Source organism: Podarcis pityusensis (genome assembly GCF_964106645.2).
Source record: "Podarcis pityusensis genome assembly, chromosome: 3".
Taxonomy (NCBI): domain Eukaryota; kingdom Metazoa; phylum Chordata; class Lepidosauria; order Squamata; family Lacertidae; genus Podarcis; species Podarcis pityusensis.
In genome coordinates, this window is record NC_138026.1 from 59,311,796 (window position 1) to 59,328,370 (window position 16,575).

At 42.0% G+C, this 16,575-nt stretch overlaps 1 protein-coding gene across 2 annotated transcripts; it reads right to left on the minus strand.

Annotated features, from left to right (window-relative positions):
• Positions 1-3,377: 3,377 nt before the first annotated feature.
• On the minus strand, positions 3,378-14,414 carry VNN1 (vanin 1). Of its 2 annotated transcripts, none has more exons than XM_080998756.1 (8): positions 14,290-14,414; positions 12,825-13,055; positions 12,625-12,755; positions 8,689-8,881; positions 7,382-7,673; positions 6,008-6,378; positions 4,575-4,745; positions 3,378-3,694 (listed from the first exon to the last, which is right to left on the minus strand). In XM_080998756.1, exons 2-8 carry the CDS (start codon positions 13,038-13,040, stop codon positions 3,569-3,571), a joined length of 1,500 nt encoding a protein of 499 aa, XP_080854882.1. In that variant the 5' UTR covers positions 13,041-13,055; positions 14,290-14,414; the 3' UTR covers positions 3,378-3,568. The 2 variants fall into 2 exon arrangements, with proteins under 2 accessions (XP_080854882.1, XP_080854881.1); XM_080998755.1 differs by lacking the exon at positions 14,290-14,414 and adding an exon at positions 13,637-13,723.
• Between the last annotated feature and the right edge of the window lie 2,161 nt (positions 14,415-16,575).

Here is a 16,575-nt window from a genome sequence, read left to right on the forward strand (position 1 = left end):
CAACGGAACACCATGACAGAAGCCAGAGTGCACGGAAATGCTGTTTACCTTCCCACCACAGCAGTACCTATTTATCCACTTGCACTGGTGTGCTTTTAAACTCTAGGTTGGCAGGAGCCCACCCCATCGTGTGGCAAGCCCAAGACTACCAGCAGATAAGGCCCCTGTGATGATTTCACAAACAAAGGGTTTTTTTTCGGGGGGGGGGGATGTATGCTGTGCTAAGTCCAGTGCTAGGAGTCTTCAGCTGGTGAGGTTCCACAAAAACCACACTGTTCATCTGCCGGGGGATTAACAGTAAAGATGGATCTGTCAATTTCAGTGTCTCAGTTTCTCATTTTTCCCATCTGAAATTCAGTTCTTCACATTCCTGCAGCAATTATTCTATTTTAAAAAGCCATGAAAATTGTTCAGCCTTTGCAAATTCTTAAAACATTTTTGGATGCGGTTTTGACTAATGCACACATTTTTTGCAAGCAATTTGTCCCAGAGAATTAACTTCCATATGTTATTTTCACCCATAACTTCATTTTTATGCACACTTCCCTGTAACATATGCATTTTTGTAAACGTTGTTTGGAGAACTGCATCACAACATTTGGAAAAGCATGAATTTTGAATGCTAACATTCTGCATGCCTGGAAAGGCTTGCCTAAATGTTTTTAGCAAGTGAAGACACCTCATTGATGCCAATTGGCTGGGTGTTCCGAAGCGTGGGTGATATGGCACTAAAATATCAATTTATTACAGACATGGAACAAGTATTATGTGGCACCTGTAACAGTGCCAGATCTGCAGATTGAAGCAGTTGTGTGGGCACATTTGAGGTAGGGCTATCCTGCAAATAAATTGATTTCATCACTTACCAAAGGTGAGCCATCTCAACAGTCCCACCACCTGTCAAGGCTCAGGGAATACTATCCCTCCCCCGGGGGCAGCCAAAAGAAAGCAGATAATGTGAAGAGGCCTTACCATGTAATTTGTTCAGTATTCACAGAGAGAGAGAAAGGGATGTAGTCTCTATGCCATGATGGCATTGCTCCAAGTCCCACTCCCCTACATCATCCCTATTCTGCATCACCCCTGCATGGGCTAATCTGAGCTTTCTGCCTCTGAGCTCTTTGTTCTACTACCTGCAATGCCCGCCTGGTCCTGGGAGGGGGAGGGGGTCAGGAATGCTTTTCAAGGACACCGAGTCTGTCAGCTGTCTCTTCCCTGGTGCTTCTTCTTCTTCCTGCTATTCCTCTTCCAATATTTCCCAGCTTCTGCCCTTTGCAGCCTCTGAACTATGCCCCTCTGCAAACCACTGTTCTAAATCTATACTGTACTGTCCTCCTGTGGTCAGGAAGATTCAGGAGAAGGGGTGGCGTCCCCCACCATTCCTCCTCAGTCCAGCCCCTGACACCACCATTGCAGGTGAACCCATCAGTAGCAGTGAACTTTCCGATTTGATCTCAAAAAGGGTACAGTGGTACCTCAGGTTAAGTACTTAATTCGTTCTGGAGGTCCGTACTTAACCTGAAACTGTTCTTAACCTGAAGCACCACTTAAGCTAATGGGGCCTCCTGCTGCTGCTGCGCCACCGGAGCATGATTTCTGTTCTCATCCTGAAGCAGAGTTCTTAACCTGAAGCACTATTTCTGGGTTAGCAGAGTGTGTAACCTGAAGCCTATGTAACCAGAGGTACCACTGTATAGCCCATTTAAACCGTGTAAGAGCCCATGGAATTCAATCTTTCTCTCTCAGCTTCTCATTGCTCATTTTAAGTCCTTCTGCAGTAGTTACTCTGACTCATGAACCACCCTTGTCGAGAAAGTTAATTAACTCTTTTACAAGCACAGGGCAGACTAGCCTTTAAATATTACCAGCTTGAAAATGTTACTTGTTTTGCAATGCTGTGCAAGCAATTAAAAAGCATTTCATCGTTGTTGTGTTTTGATGCCCAAACCTTTCCAGGCCAAACGACACTTAACACGATGAGCTGCACTTTGCAGTGCTAATATAGTTTGACATTCATTTCAGCATCGAAGGATTAAGATTTTGAGAGCGCTGCCGTCCCTGAAGCAGAAGCAGGTGCTTCTTGTTTACCCCAGCAACACCAAAAGGTTGTTAAGGGAAGATATTGACAAGAAGAAAGCAATTTGTTCCAGCCGGGGAAGAGCTATAGTAACTTATCCTTGCATTCATAATTCATTGTGACACCATATGGAACTCCTTTTGGAGCAGTGATAGGGGATATATAGATAGCATTTGATGTTGACACTTTCATTTGATACGCAAACCATTCAGAGAGCAAATATTCTTAAAATAAGTCAGGCTTTCTCCTTCCTGTGTACGTGTTGAGTCCTTTTTGCAGCATCAGGGTGACCAGATAAAATGATTCAATAATATTTCAATACTTCCTTTTTTGGAAGATTTTTTGCAGCCATTTTATAGACGGAAGTGGGTGGTGTGAAGGCAGCCTCATCATCATGTCACTGCTGACTTGAAAGGCACATAGGGCATCGGATTGTGACCCACAGTATCTATGCACAAGTGGTTCAGACTTCCCCCAAATCTTTACACACATCTCAGATCTGCTCCAGAACCTCTGGAGCAAATCTGAGAGGAGGGGAGGGGAGACGAAAGGAAGAGGAAGCCTGATCACGTGACACTGGATGCCACCCACTGTTTTCTAGCAAGATACTAGCCCGCGTGAAACATTTGAGGCAAACACCTATAGGGTAAGTGTGGGGTTGGGGTGGGACACTTGCAATGTCCCTCTGTGTGCAAGCTATATCATTCCTTTCCATGTTAAGAGTGTAAAATCCTCATTGCAACTGGAGAACTCTGATAAGACAGGAATCCTGATCACAGGAGGATTCTTAGCATGTTCTGCTGCCTATCATGACATTTCTCTTCTGACTTTCAGTTTAAAATCTATCCTCCATTTTGAGGAAAACAAGAGTGCCAGTTATATAGCAAATCCTGTGTATACACTGTATGTTTAAAGCACATGACTTTTCTCACAGAATTCTGGGAACTGTAGTTTGCCCACCACAAAGCTATATTTCCCAGCACCCTTAACACGCTTAAAGTATACAACACCCAGACCTCTTGGAGGGAAATCATGAACTTTAACTACATGGTGTATAAAGCCATTTTCGCAGTAGTCCATGCCCTGTTGCAGCTGTGAAGTGCAGCATCACCTTAACGTCATCAAAATAAGATTGTCACTGGAGCTATTTTTTCTCCCAGAATATTCATGATGCACATAATATGCAGCAGCCTAGTTCTGTGATAGAAGTGAACAACTGAGGACCCCAGGGAATTTCAGAAATAAGAAAATGGAAACTCAGAAAGTGTTCCTGTTTGAAGAAGAATAAAAGATGAGTAGCTAAAATTAATTCTTTGGCCTTTATTAATGCAATCTTCGAGGAATTTGTGTTCTTTGGGATTTGACGGTCAACAACTAAGCAAAAGAATCTATGTGACCATCACAGCAAGCTGTAGCAGCCCAGTCATGTCAGAGTCAACAAAAAGCAATTTGCGTTCTTTCACAGTTGTGAACTGTCCAGCTCAGAACATCTCAAAGAACCTCACTGAGTATGTAGGGATGTGGAGGATCCTTCTCATACCACCTGCCCCAAAGTGTCACCGTTAAGACTGGCTTCGATGTACCATTCTGAGTAACCAGCTGTCCATCACTCAAAACCTAGTTGAGAACAAAAAGAGGAGGGAACAGTTACAAAGTAATAGTTGCACACAATATCAATATTATAGGTTTTATGCAACATAGCACTAAAGTGAACATTCTGTTAGAACAATAATTTCCCTCGCACAATGGAACATTCTCCCCCCATCCCTCCTTCTGCACACGTGTCCCTCTTAAATCTGTTCTGAAGGTTTTTCCCAACCCTCCAGATCAGATTTGGGCAGCGCTTTTTTTCTTAAAAAAAATGTTTAGTAGGGGTACTCTCATTTTCACAAAAAATAAATAAATCACCATTTCATAGTTCAAATCGGGAAAAATAAATACAGTAAATGGACAAAAGTACAAAGATTCACAAACTGTTCAGGGGTATGCATACCCCTGCGTCCCCCCCAGAAAGAAGCACTGGATTTGGAGATGGTGCAGGGTGTCTGCTGGAGGGGAAGAGAAGGAAATTCTGTTTGTTCTGATGCTTCCCTTTGCACTTCCCTTTGGAACTATATAGGCAAATATATGTAGAAATCCATTCAGAAAAGTGAATTATCATAGAAGGGATGGCGAGATCTGTTTCTCCTCTACCAAGCCAATTGGTAGAAGACAATTTTTAGTAGGCCAGTAAAAAATAATAATCCATGCTAGTAACTTTCCTGGCCTAATAACCAAGGCCGTATTCAACAGTCTGTGCGGCCCCCATAGATTTCCCTGTACAGCTGAAGGCACGACAGAGGTAGCATGATTTCTTTCAGAAGCCCACTCTTGTCCTGAAAAGGCTACTGAGCCACCTGAACTTTGTTTATGATAACGTCCTTAAAGGAATTTGTTTCCATTCTGATACCATACAGCCACAGGCTTTTTCCATCTCAGCCAGAAAACACCGCCCTACCTGAAATTCTCCAGGCACCAACTGAACTCCACTGAGCAGGACTTCTGGGAAGACATAGTTAGTGCTAAATGTGCCACTGAGAGAAAAGAAATCAAAGCGGGTATGAGCAGTTGTCACAGGCTGGCCACAGGTCTGTAGGTCTGTGCTTGCACACTTCAGCAATGTACATATCTAAAAGGAAGAAGAGCAATGTATTGGGAGAGCACTCAGAATAAATATAAATTTTACTGCTGCTGTACCATCACAACCATGGCTCTGATTTAAAATACAACCAAGTTGGTTACAGTATAAGAACAATAAGAACTGTTGCAGTACTAATACAGTATTATATGAGCTATAAACCCTTTATATACCCAGGTGATCACCGCACTTTTTGGGGGGGGGGCTCCTGCAGATACCATCTTATCAGGAAGTCCATTCTGCACCATGTAGGACTCAGGCCTTTAGTATTCTTGCACTTAATAATTTGGAATCCTCTCCCCTTCAAGATTAGACAGGCTCCATCTCTGTTGTCTTTTTGGCACCAATGGAAGACTACCTTCCTCCAACAAGCATTTTAAGTAGAGATCTTTCCCAGTCCATATCTGTGTTGGAATTGTTTTTAAATATGCTTTATAATCAATTGTGGTTTGCTGCCCTGGACTCCTTTGGGAGGGAGGGCAGGCTATAAATTGAATAAAAATAAATAAATAAATAAATAAATAAATAAATAACCCGCCCAACTGCTCACTCAGTTGATTCAAGAAGTTTCCTTGATGGTATTAGCTGCAACAAGAACATCCTACAAATGTCAAATGTAAGAAGTCAAAAAGCCAACATTGATTTCTTACATTTGACAGCCCTCACCTAGTTTCCAGTGTACTTCCACACACAACTATAGGCACATTGGTCTCCAAAATTATGAAACAGGTGCATATCTCTTTACTTCAAAACTAAATAACTAAACATACCATATAAAATCACAGTCTTAATTATCAGTGACAGCGTTTCATGGGGCTAGAAGGCCATATTTAGACTGCAGCCCTGTGCACACTAACTTTGGAGTAAGCCTCACTGAACTCATCAGAACTTTGTTCCAAGTTCACCTAGCTACAACCAAGTTACTAAGACTTTGGAATTAGGTTTTCTTCTTTCCTTTATTTTGGGCACGAGCCAGCCAAGAAGGAAGCACATATTTTTGTTGTGTTGTTGTTGTCCTCCGTCTTGGGAAGCAATGGAATTCCAGTAATTTAAACTGGAAAATTAAATTCAACTCTCCAGCTGAAATTTGTAGGACATTATATTAAAAGTGCTTAACTTGAGCCAGATCACGACCTATGTTTCTATGGCAATATACGGCAATATATCTAGAACTTCCTCCTCTCTCCCCTCTCTCCGATGATGAATAAAAATGAGATCCCATCTTCCCTCATAAGAAGAAGATAAAAAGAGACCTGTAAGTAGTAATTTCCTTCGACCTCATGAAGGCCGTCAAATGCACCTAGCACATAAACTTCATTTTCTTGCTTTTCTGTCATTTTGTAGCTCAAATGGCAGCAGAGAGCTCCCTGGCAGACGGTAAGATTGCCAGCTTCTTTGGCGAGTTCAGAGAAAGCGTATTCATCAAAGAAAATCAATCCTGTGAAATCACCGTCTTTGGGGACCGGTTTGATAGTTGTGGCATACGAGCTCCAGTTCACTGGGGCAGGATGGGTAGGAGAAAGAGAAGGATGGGAATCGAGCTCTGCAACCAGAAGATGCCCCTTCTCTGATTCTGCATCATAATGATATGCTCGGGATCCATCCGGTGCATAGATGCCGCTGCCTAAGAATGACACAAAACAGAAAGACAGAAGCAGCTGCTTCATATTGCCCGTCCTGCCATAACCACAGACAACACCCATTTAAGTTGACCAACACATAGTCTCGCATACCCAAAACCCACATGCTGTACTCCTTTCGATCTGGGTGTGATGATTATCACTTTGTCAGGCAGGGGGAACACTGAGACGAATATCCTTCTTCCCAGACTTAGGATGAAACAGATTTCTTGGTCCAGACTCAGCCCAGTGAAGAAACAAAAATTAAAGCCTCCAGTTGGCATCGCTGACAACCTGATCAAGCAGAAGTTCTGCTACAGCTCGGGCCCAGAGGCTCTTTATAGCAACTAAAGGCCAAATCAGAGGCAAAAATTGTCTGCCTTTGTTTAAAAGAGAGCCAAATACAGCCAGTCTGCCATGATCACAACTCAGAAGTCCTATGAACTTTTCCAAACCTAATTTTGGAACGGGCATACTAAGCGCACCTCCAGTTGTTCTTTTTATTGTGTATTCATAATGATTTGTGTTCTCAGTGGTATCATGATAATGGAATAATATTATTATTAATAATAATTTATTATTTATACCCCACCCATCTGGCTGGGTTTCCCCAGCCACTCTGGGCGGCTTCCAACAAAAGATTAAAAATACATTAAAAGCACTCTTGGCATCTACTTCATTTCCAATCAGTGCATGCCCTGCTGAAATCCTGCAACTGTTTATGCCACAAAAGTTCCAGTTTATTTTTTTGTCCCCCTTTTGTTATGCTACAGTGCAAGTGATGCAGTAACATTGGGGAAGCACCATCTAATAAAGCAGAATGATTTCTGGACAGCCCAGTAAAACTCCACCATGAATGCTTTATTATTGCATCAGTGTGACCTTGCAGAATGCACCCTCAAAAAAACAAAAACAAAGACATCCATCTGGAGGGGTCCTAAGAAGGGAGAGGCCAGCCAACTAGTGCATAACTAGTTATACATAATCTTATTGAAAACTGTATATTACCTGTCATTTTCAAGATAGGCCTATGGGTATTAGATGCCAGGACATTGACACGCATGCCCATAGCCCATGCTGAATGGAATTCAACAGCAGTCAGATGTGGGAGAACGTTCATCCAAGCTGTTGGGAAGAGGATGGTGTCCACCTGCAGCTTGCTCACCAGGGTCACCGCAGGGTCATGGAACAGAATATCAAAGCAGGTGAAAAGACCAAATTTCCCAAAGGCAGTATTGAAGGTCACCAATTCAGGCTCTGGGGGGGAATCAAACTGGCGTTCCGACATAAAGAGATTGAACTGTGGAAAGATAACACCTTTTTTTAAAAAAAAAAAAAACAACCACCACCCACACACCATTAAGGTACTTGGGTATATTAAAAAGAAACTATTGTACTTAAAAGTGACCTACAAAGTGTACTGCAAGTTATTTAATTTTCATTTAAATTAATGAAAAGCTAAATAAGGAAGAATGGATACCAAAACTTATGGAATAGGCAGAAATGGCAAACTTACCGGAAGAATAAGAAATCAAGATAATAAACTTTTTATAAAAGAATGGAAATGGCATATTGAAAATTGACAGCTAAATTGTGAACAGGTAAACACACTGGCAGGATTGTTGTAATAACCTGCAGTTTTATAAGAGTATATATTTAAAGTAGATGGATAAATGAGCAAATTAAGTTAATTTGGATATGCAGAAGACATAAAAAATCAATATAAGGAACCGCAGAAAGAGAGGGAAGGAAGTCAAATTTTGAAATGTTAAAATGAAATTAAAATTAGTGAAATGTATAAACCTGAAAAGCATATTTTATTTTATTTTTAAAAAAGCTAAAGAACATTCTTTTTAAAACTTTTTTTAAAAGGTTTTATTTTTGTTTCAATTGAACCACCTTTCGGGGTTGTTCTTTCTATGCCAATGCCATCAGTGTGTTCTTATACTATTGTGTAGTCTGTGCATAAATTGTTAATAAAAATAGGATCATTATTATGTATTCAATGTATTAGTTGCTTCCCACAAGGGAGCCTCTAAATGACTTGCAAAATCACAGGAGAATAACCCATAACAGAAAAACAGGAAAATGAATAATAGGTTGTGTACAGTAAAAGGAATACAATGGCCCATAAAATGAACAGAATAAAACAGCAGCAGAAGACATCTTCAATAGACAGCAAAATGTGGCATGCATCCTACATTCTCTTGCCTTTTCTTCCCACTTCATAAAACAATTCCATCCTATACAATATTATAACTGGGGGATGGGTGGGGGCCAATGATACCCAGTTTGTAAAAATGAATTACCGGTACCTTGTGGTAACGTGCCACGAGTTTTCCATTCGAGTCCATGACAATATTGGTGTTGTACTGATAGTGACCATCATTAGGGCATTTGGCGTCTGTGTGATTACATGGTTTCTTATCTCCCATGTTGGCAACCAGATAGATAGAGTTGTGCCTTGCCAGGCAACTCAACCTTTCTTGCACTGGGGCAGGTCCAAATCTAAGCACAGAAAAGCAGAGAAAAGAAGGACTCAGAGGAAGAGAGATCCGTTGGTAGACCACCTAGTTGAATCTCCTGAACAGAGAGGCAACATGCTAACATTCATAGCAGAGCAGCCCCATGTTCCGCCAGATTGTAGGAAATAAAGGGCCCCTTCAGATTTCCATTTTATTACACAAGGATGATTTGTGCTAAGGATGACATCAGGGCAGTTATATGCCATCCTGCTTTCAATATTGTTTAAACCTGCAAAAGTTTCAGGGCTGTTTAGACGTCCCATAGCTTCTAACTGAAATCCCACATCCATCTACACAAATGTTCCAGTTTTTGTGTTTTTGTTTTGGTCCCACTTTTGTTGCATCATCGTGCAAGGGTGCCCCCCCCCAACAGCACTAAAGCAGTGACATCGAGGAATAATAATAATAATAATAATAATAATAATAATAATAATACATTTTATTTATATCCCGCCCTCCCCAGCCGAAGCCGGGCTCAGGGTGGCTAAGAACAATAAAACAGTACAACAGTACAACACAACACAACACTCTAAAATCATTCATTATAAAATTAATTCAAATCAAACTGATGGCAACCAATCGGGCTAGAGATTCTGTGAAGGTTGCTGAAGGAGGGAGTCAGGCTGTGCCCTGGCCAAAGGCCTGGTGGAACAGCTCTGTCTTGCAGGCCCTGCGGAAAGATGTCAAGTCCCGCAGGGCCCTAGTCTCTTGTGACAGAGTGTTCCACCAGATCAGAGCCACAGCCGAAAAAGCCCTGGCTCTAAAGGAAGCACTGCAGAACAGCTAATAAAGCGAAACAATGTGAGGGTCATCCCCTAACCCACCACTAATGAAGTATTACTGCATCAGTGACATGTTGCAGAATACCCATCTGGAGGGGCCCTAAATAGACAGAAGGTAGAAAACATAATCTGGGCCACACTAGACCTTACATAGAGATAAATGTCGCCCAATTTTTTCAAAATGAAACGCAGCCACTGGAGGACGTCAGAGAAATGGGGATGTTTGACCCTTTCGCTCCAGCCATTTATCCATTCAAAATTACCTTATCTGAGCTGTTATTTTTCTATCTGTGGGTAAAAGATATGTGTACAGGCAACAATTTACACAGGGATTGCATTCTGAGGTGCCACACGCATTGGTGAGACGTGCATAAAACCAGCTTACCCCTTTCTGCCCTATCCCACACTGCCCCCTTCCCATGTCAAAAATACCATGTGCATCAGTTGATGCATGTGCTTTGAACACGTGCAAATGGGGAGTTGTCTGTCCCAGTAGCATTCACCCTGTGGTTAGAAAAATAGCTTGGGGGAGGTAGGGAATTAAGTGGACCCTCCCAACACTGCTCCTGTATCCAAGCTGGCAACTTCTTGTTGCTGTTCTTCCTTAAAGGCATCGCAGCATCCTTACCTTCTATGTAGCATTTAATATAACCCTCAAAAGGTTCAAGCAACAACCTCTCTCACCACCAAAGGAACACAAGTGAACAACACAAGCAACGCTGACACCAAACTCTACATACATTAAACATAATAGAAACACCGCCACCCGACCCCACCCCCATCCATCTTCCCTCTCTCCACCCCCCCCTTTCTTTTTTCTTTCTTTTTTCTTCTCCCCCTAATGCCTCAACAAATGAAACGGATTTGTAAAAATGTTACATGGAAAAAAAAATACGAGGCACTACACTTCTGTAAAACAAGAAAATCCTTAATAAAATATTTTTTAAAAAAAGGTTCAAGCAAATGGGACAAAACAACATGTTGCACATCAACATATATAACTGCAGCACCCCAGCTTTTTCCCTCTTCTTACAAAGTTGATTCCGCAGTGGGTGGCTGAGAACTGGGGTGGAGTGGGGTGGTGGAGCTTAACCTCCTTCTCCACTCCAAATTCCTTCCACCATCACCCTGCCAGCACTTTGCATTATAAGCAAAATCTGTCTGTTAAGTTTCCCATTCTGTTCTGCATTTATGTAGCATAACCACCCATTCAGGGTTATGTGATATAAAAATAAATAAATAGCTCATCTCAAGCATCACATGTCACTGTGGATGGTTTCAGAAGCTAGTTTATTTTATTTTATTTTTTAAACCCAACATTCTGACATTATGAAGCCAAATACTGTACAATTACATTCCACAACCAACTAACTTTTCTAAAGTATTTATTAATAAAAAAAATACACAGGAAGCAGGGAAGTGGTACTCTTCCCAGTTAGTTTCCTTCACAGCCTCCAAGTGCAATCTTTCTCGCTATCTTTTATGCCAGTTAGTACATTCCTGCCTAAGTGAACATAGCTTCCCCTAAAAGCCTTCCCACACAAAATATTTATTTTTCAACTCATTTCCTGCTCAGCTGCTTATGATATCCATCACAAAATGTTTTTTTAAATGAAAGCGCCCTCTCTTTTGTTCTGTCACTTGCGTTTTCTGGCCCTGAGAAGTGTGCAGTTGGAAGCTGGGATTGAAGCTGTAGGTTTTCCACAGCCAAGAAGTAAATGTTGCTATATTATTTGTAAAGCGTGTATGTTTGGGTGTATGAGGTGTTAGGGGAGAGTTAGGGTTTCCCCAGCCACTCTGGGTGGCTCCCAACAGAATATTAAAAACATGATAAAACATCAAACATTAAAAACTTCCCTAAACAGGGCTTCCTTCAGATGTTTTCTAAAAGTCAGATAGTTGTTTATTTCCTTGACATCTGATGGGAGGGCATTCCATAGGGCGGGCGCCACTACTGAGAAGGCCTTCTGCCTGGTTCCCTGTAGTTTCACTTCTCGCAGGCAGGGAACCACCAGAAGGCCTTCGGCACTGGACCTCAGTGTCCAGGCTGAATGATGGGGGTGGAGACGCTCCTTCAGGTATACGGGGCTGAGGCTGTTTAGGGCTTTAAAGGTCAGCACCAACACTTTGAATTGTGCTTGAAAACGTAATAGGACTATGCAGAACTGGCAAAACTGACATATAAGCTATGGGACAAGGATAACTGTGACTTTAAAGATGAATGGGAACCCTTTACAAAGTATTTGAAGACGCAACAAAGTGAACTGAACTCCTTGACAGGTTTTGAATAAACATTCACAAACTTTTTATTGATAGTGATCAGCTAAATACTTTGAGGATCTATACAACTTTGTAACATGCAGAAAACAGCAGTCTCAGAGAAACCAAAGACTGGAACTGAGGGAAGTCGGGGGGTGGGAGGGTTGTGGGGGGGTGGGGGAGGGAGGAAAAATGGGGGGGGGGAAGGATGATATATTTTTGGATAATATGTTTTGTTTTAATTTTGAATTAAAAAAAAAATTTAAAATAAATAAAATAAAGGTCAGCACCAACACTTCGAATTGTGCTTGGAAATTCACCAGGAGCCAATGTAGGTCTTTCAGGACTTACTTGTTTAGTGACATAGCTTATGGGCTAAGCTTGGAACAGTCACCATTTCCCAGTCTAATCTACTGTACAGGGTTTTTGGAGTCCTGATTTTGATCCTCTGCCTGCCGATAATCAGCCATCTAGATTGTGCAGTCCATAAATGTGACTTCCCAGCAGTTACCAGGTGCTTTGGAGAAACCTCTCTTTCTCCAAAACACCTTTATTTGAAGCTGTACATACATTATAACACTGACCACAAGGATGGAAGAAGCCACCATACTTAAGTGCCTTTATAGGGTGTTTTTTCATTTTGTTTTTTAAGACTGCATATGAAACCAACAAAATCCGAACACACCTTTTTGGGTCCGTACATGGAATCCAGTCGACCTGCGGATCAGGAATATTTTCAAGGTAGGGATAAAGTGTTTCTCTTGTGAATCTGAAACCATATATGGCATCTTCAGGAGTCACAATGATGTGTGCACCCTGTCAAAAGAAACAATGCTGATGATCTCTCCACCACAGGATAAACCAAGGCACTTTATCAAATAGTACCTGCTTTGCGGCCAATTTGATGGCCTCTTCCAAGACGTCCATGTTCTTGTTCATCAGTTTTAATGCCTCTTCAGAAGAAACAGGCTTTGGGGTGGGCTTTGCCAGTACGACTGAGTGCTCGTATACTGCTGCAATGTATTTGTCCATGGCCGAGGCCCCTGGGTCCACCAGGAGGAGATAAACAAAAACATGCCATGGGGATGGGAAAGAAATCATTGCTGGGCTCGTCTGCTGCAAAGAGGAAAAAAGTCCCAATAAGGCTAAGAAAAGAGAGGAAAAGGGATGGCAAAGTCCACACTTGTATCAGCTGACTTGTATCACATGACTATCATGTGGATTATTTCATCCCTTTCTGGACTCTGGCCAGTTACTTCTTTCTGGACTCTGGACAGTTATTTCACAAGATCAGCATTAAAGAAATTGACAGTTATACTTTTAAACCTTTTTATGCACCATAAATCGCCCCTTTGTTTTAGTCCGAAATGGAAATATGGAAGGAGGTACTTTCTGAAAACTGCTTAGATGAATCAAGCAGTTTATAAATTTTGTTCTTTTTTAAAGGAAGGAAAATCTGTACACAGGGGCTTTCTTCTACATAGTGTTGTGCTTTTAGCCTCATTTCTCTTTAAGAACAGCAACAAGTATATTCGACACTTTCCTCTAAACATGCTTCTGTAATAACTAGAGACTCTGAAAAACAGGTTTTCTTAAAAATGGTAACCTCCTGTTATAATCTTAAATACTCTTTCCTACATTCCTTATTTTATGGTTCTATGAAAAATAATCTAAGACATTAAAAATATTAACTTTACCTGAATGTGCTATATGAAGAAACAGCTTAAACAGTTTCCAATGTTTAAGTAGTCCATATGAAAGCTGTCAGAGCAAATGTATGTAACCTGACACAGCAGCAACCAAGGTGCTGCTTATATAAGGAAGCTGGGATTAACCCTCTAGCTGCTAGCTGCTATTCTAACAAAGTGATCCTTGAAATATTCCATAGCAAAAAATACCGTTTTCACTTCCTTTTAGAGTCTTTCCTGTGTTTTTCCTCTCCTGTAGATTGCTACAAGAAAGGTCTAATTAAAACAACCTCAGAAAAACCCCATAGAAAAAATACCTTTACCTTACTTATAGGGTTAATACCTATGAATTTCAGGAGTCCCCCCCCCCCCCTTTCCATTTATCCAGCACCATCTGGGTTCTTTCTTTTTACTGAAGATATTACAGGCTGTCGGACAGTGGCGTAGCGTGGGGGGTGCAGGGGGGGCCAGCCGCACCGGGCGCAACGTCTGGGGGGGGCGCTCGCACTCGCAGCTCTCTGCCCCCTTAGGTTAGGGGGCGCGAATTACTTGCCTTGCCCCGGGTGCTGACAACCCACGCTACGCCACTGCTGTCGGAGGTTAAAAGTATTGATCATTCAAGTGCTGATCAAATCACACAATCAATCAGCAACTCTCCAAACCTGCAGGTGAGAGAATATACAGACATCAGGTGGATTGTTGTTGTTGTTCAGTCGTTTAGTCGTGTCCGACTCTTCATGACTCAATGGACCAGAGCATTGCCAGGCACTATATGCCTGTTGTCTTTGTCCATGGAGTTTTCTTGGCAGGGATACTGGAGTGGCTTGCTGGTTCCTGCTCCAATCAGATGGATTAGAAATACGCAATCAACCCTCAGATGGTTAAATGCTGATTGCGCACTTTATCTACCAGAAAGATAAGCAAATTTAGTACACACCCTATCTCTTAAGAATGAAGGCTTTAAATGTTACTCAGCAGTTACTGCAGCAAATGACAACAAAATTCAGAGTTGGATTCTTTTTCACACATCAAATGTGTATTTATTTATTTTGAAACTGCTGTTTAATTGTTTATTTGTGCACCAACAACATAAAAGTTGTTCTCTATTCAAGCTTTCCGGCTAGTTAATGATATGCCTCTCTTACACCCCCATTATTTCTGTCACAATTGTAAAAGAATTTCAGAAATGTCATTGTACCATATAATTAGTACATGAGAAATGCACATTGGCAGCCATAGAAAGTGTTTCTTCAATAGCTGATATTCAACAACAGAGAGACTTAAATGGCAATTATCTTGAACAGGAGCAAGGTCAAGCCAAGCATTTCAAGAGGTCTCAAAGATTGTCCAGCTGCAGCAAGGCAAGCCGTTTCCACCTAAGCTGCCCACCTGCCCTGATTCCTGGGCTTGTGTGCCACCCACTGCTCTAGTTTCTGGCAGGGCCTTGAAGAAGTCTGAAGGCTGCCTTGAGATTCTGCTTGGACAATTAGCTAGAACCGCCCTGAGACCTTTGGGTATAGGGCAGTAAGGAAATTAAATAAATAATAAGAAGGGGTGGTCATAATGGGTTGTCCCTTTGGTGTGGGCATAAGATTCTGCCTGATTTTAACTGAGATGTTAGTTGTTAGGCACCCAGGGAGAGTGAATGAACAAAATAGCTAATTGACTAGACTTCCCACTGAGAGTGGGGAGTCTAATTTCCCTGTGGGGAATGTAATGTAGGCTACATGGACTTGTTGGTAGTAGTATGTCTCTGGAATGAAAACGAAGAAACTGAAGTGGGTTCAGGTTCTGAGGTGTTTGTTTGGATGGGGAAGGATCCAACAGACATGGGTGGGTGGGGGAGTGGTAGTGCCTCAATAGGTAGTATTGAGGGGAGGGAGAAAAACATGGCAAGGAAATATGACAAAATGGCACACATAATTAAGGACTTTTGCTTCTTCCATTCCTCTTCTCTGTATTGTTTACTGAGGGAACTTTTGGGCCTCCAGATATTGCTGAATTACAAGTCCCATTACTCCTGGCTATTGCCCATGCTTGCAGGGGCTGATGGGAGTTGTAGTTCAACAACACTTGGTCTACTCTACACCATAGTGGTGTGGCTCTCCTGGGTTTCCGGCAGGAGTCAGTCCCAGCCCTGCTTGAAATTGCTGAGAATTGAACCTGTGACCTTCTGAGTGAAAAGTTTGTGCTCTGCCACAGCCCCTTTCTGTGACCGAAGAGCCTACAGGGTAGATGACACTAGGCACCAAGGAAAAACATTCATCTTCTCCAAGGTCTTTGACTAATTAAACAATCTGTGGCCTTTTAAACTGGAGGAGGGTACATTGTTTGTTACTATGTTATTCATTTTTGTATTTTTAAATGGTAAACTGCCCTGTGCTCCTCGGATAAAGGGGCATATAGAAAGTTAATCATCATCACCTTTCTTTTGCTGGGATGGGAAATCAGCATCTAAATTAAAGCACTGTCCTAAGCCTAGTTGGTACCGTTTTGGAGCCCTAACTGAAGTGCCCTGAGAGAGGAATTTCTCCCCTCCCACCCACTAGTTTTTAGCAAGATAGTGGAAGGAGATTTAATCCTCTCCCTACTCCCCCCCCCCCCATTTAGACAGTCCTTCCCTCTTTGCTCTCATCTCATTTCACCCCACCCAGCCCAGGGGTCCCCCACCCAACATGAAATGCTATACACCTTCCATTGACTATCCTTTCACTCAGATTTCATATTCTCTTTCCCAGAATGCTTTCAGAGCCTGCTAGATCAGGGCATTTGGCTCCTTTAGGCCAGCTTCTTGTTGGAGTAGTCAACCAGATGCATGTAGCAAGACTGCAAGGACGCCAACACTCTCCCATCCTGCTGTTTCCAGCAACAGTTATTCAAAAGAGTAATGTCTCTAACAGTGGAGCCTCTCATCCCCAGATGGTCTGCTGCCTCAAGGCGAGATTTTT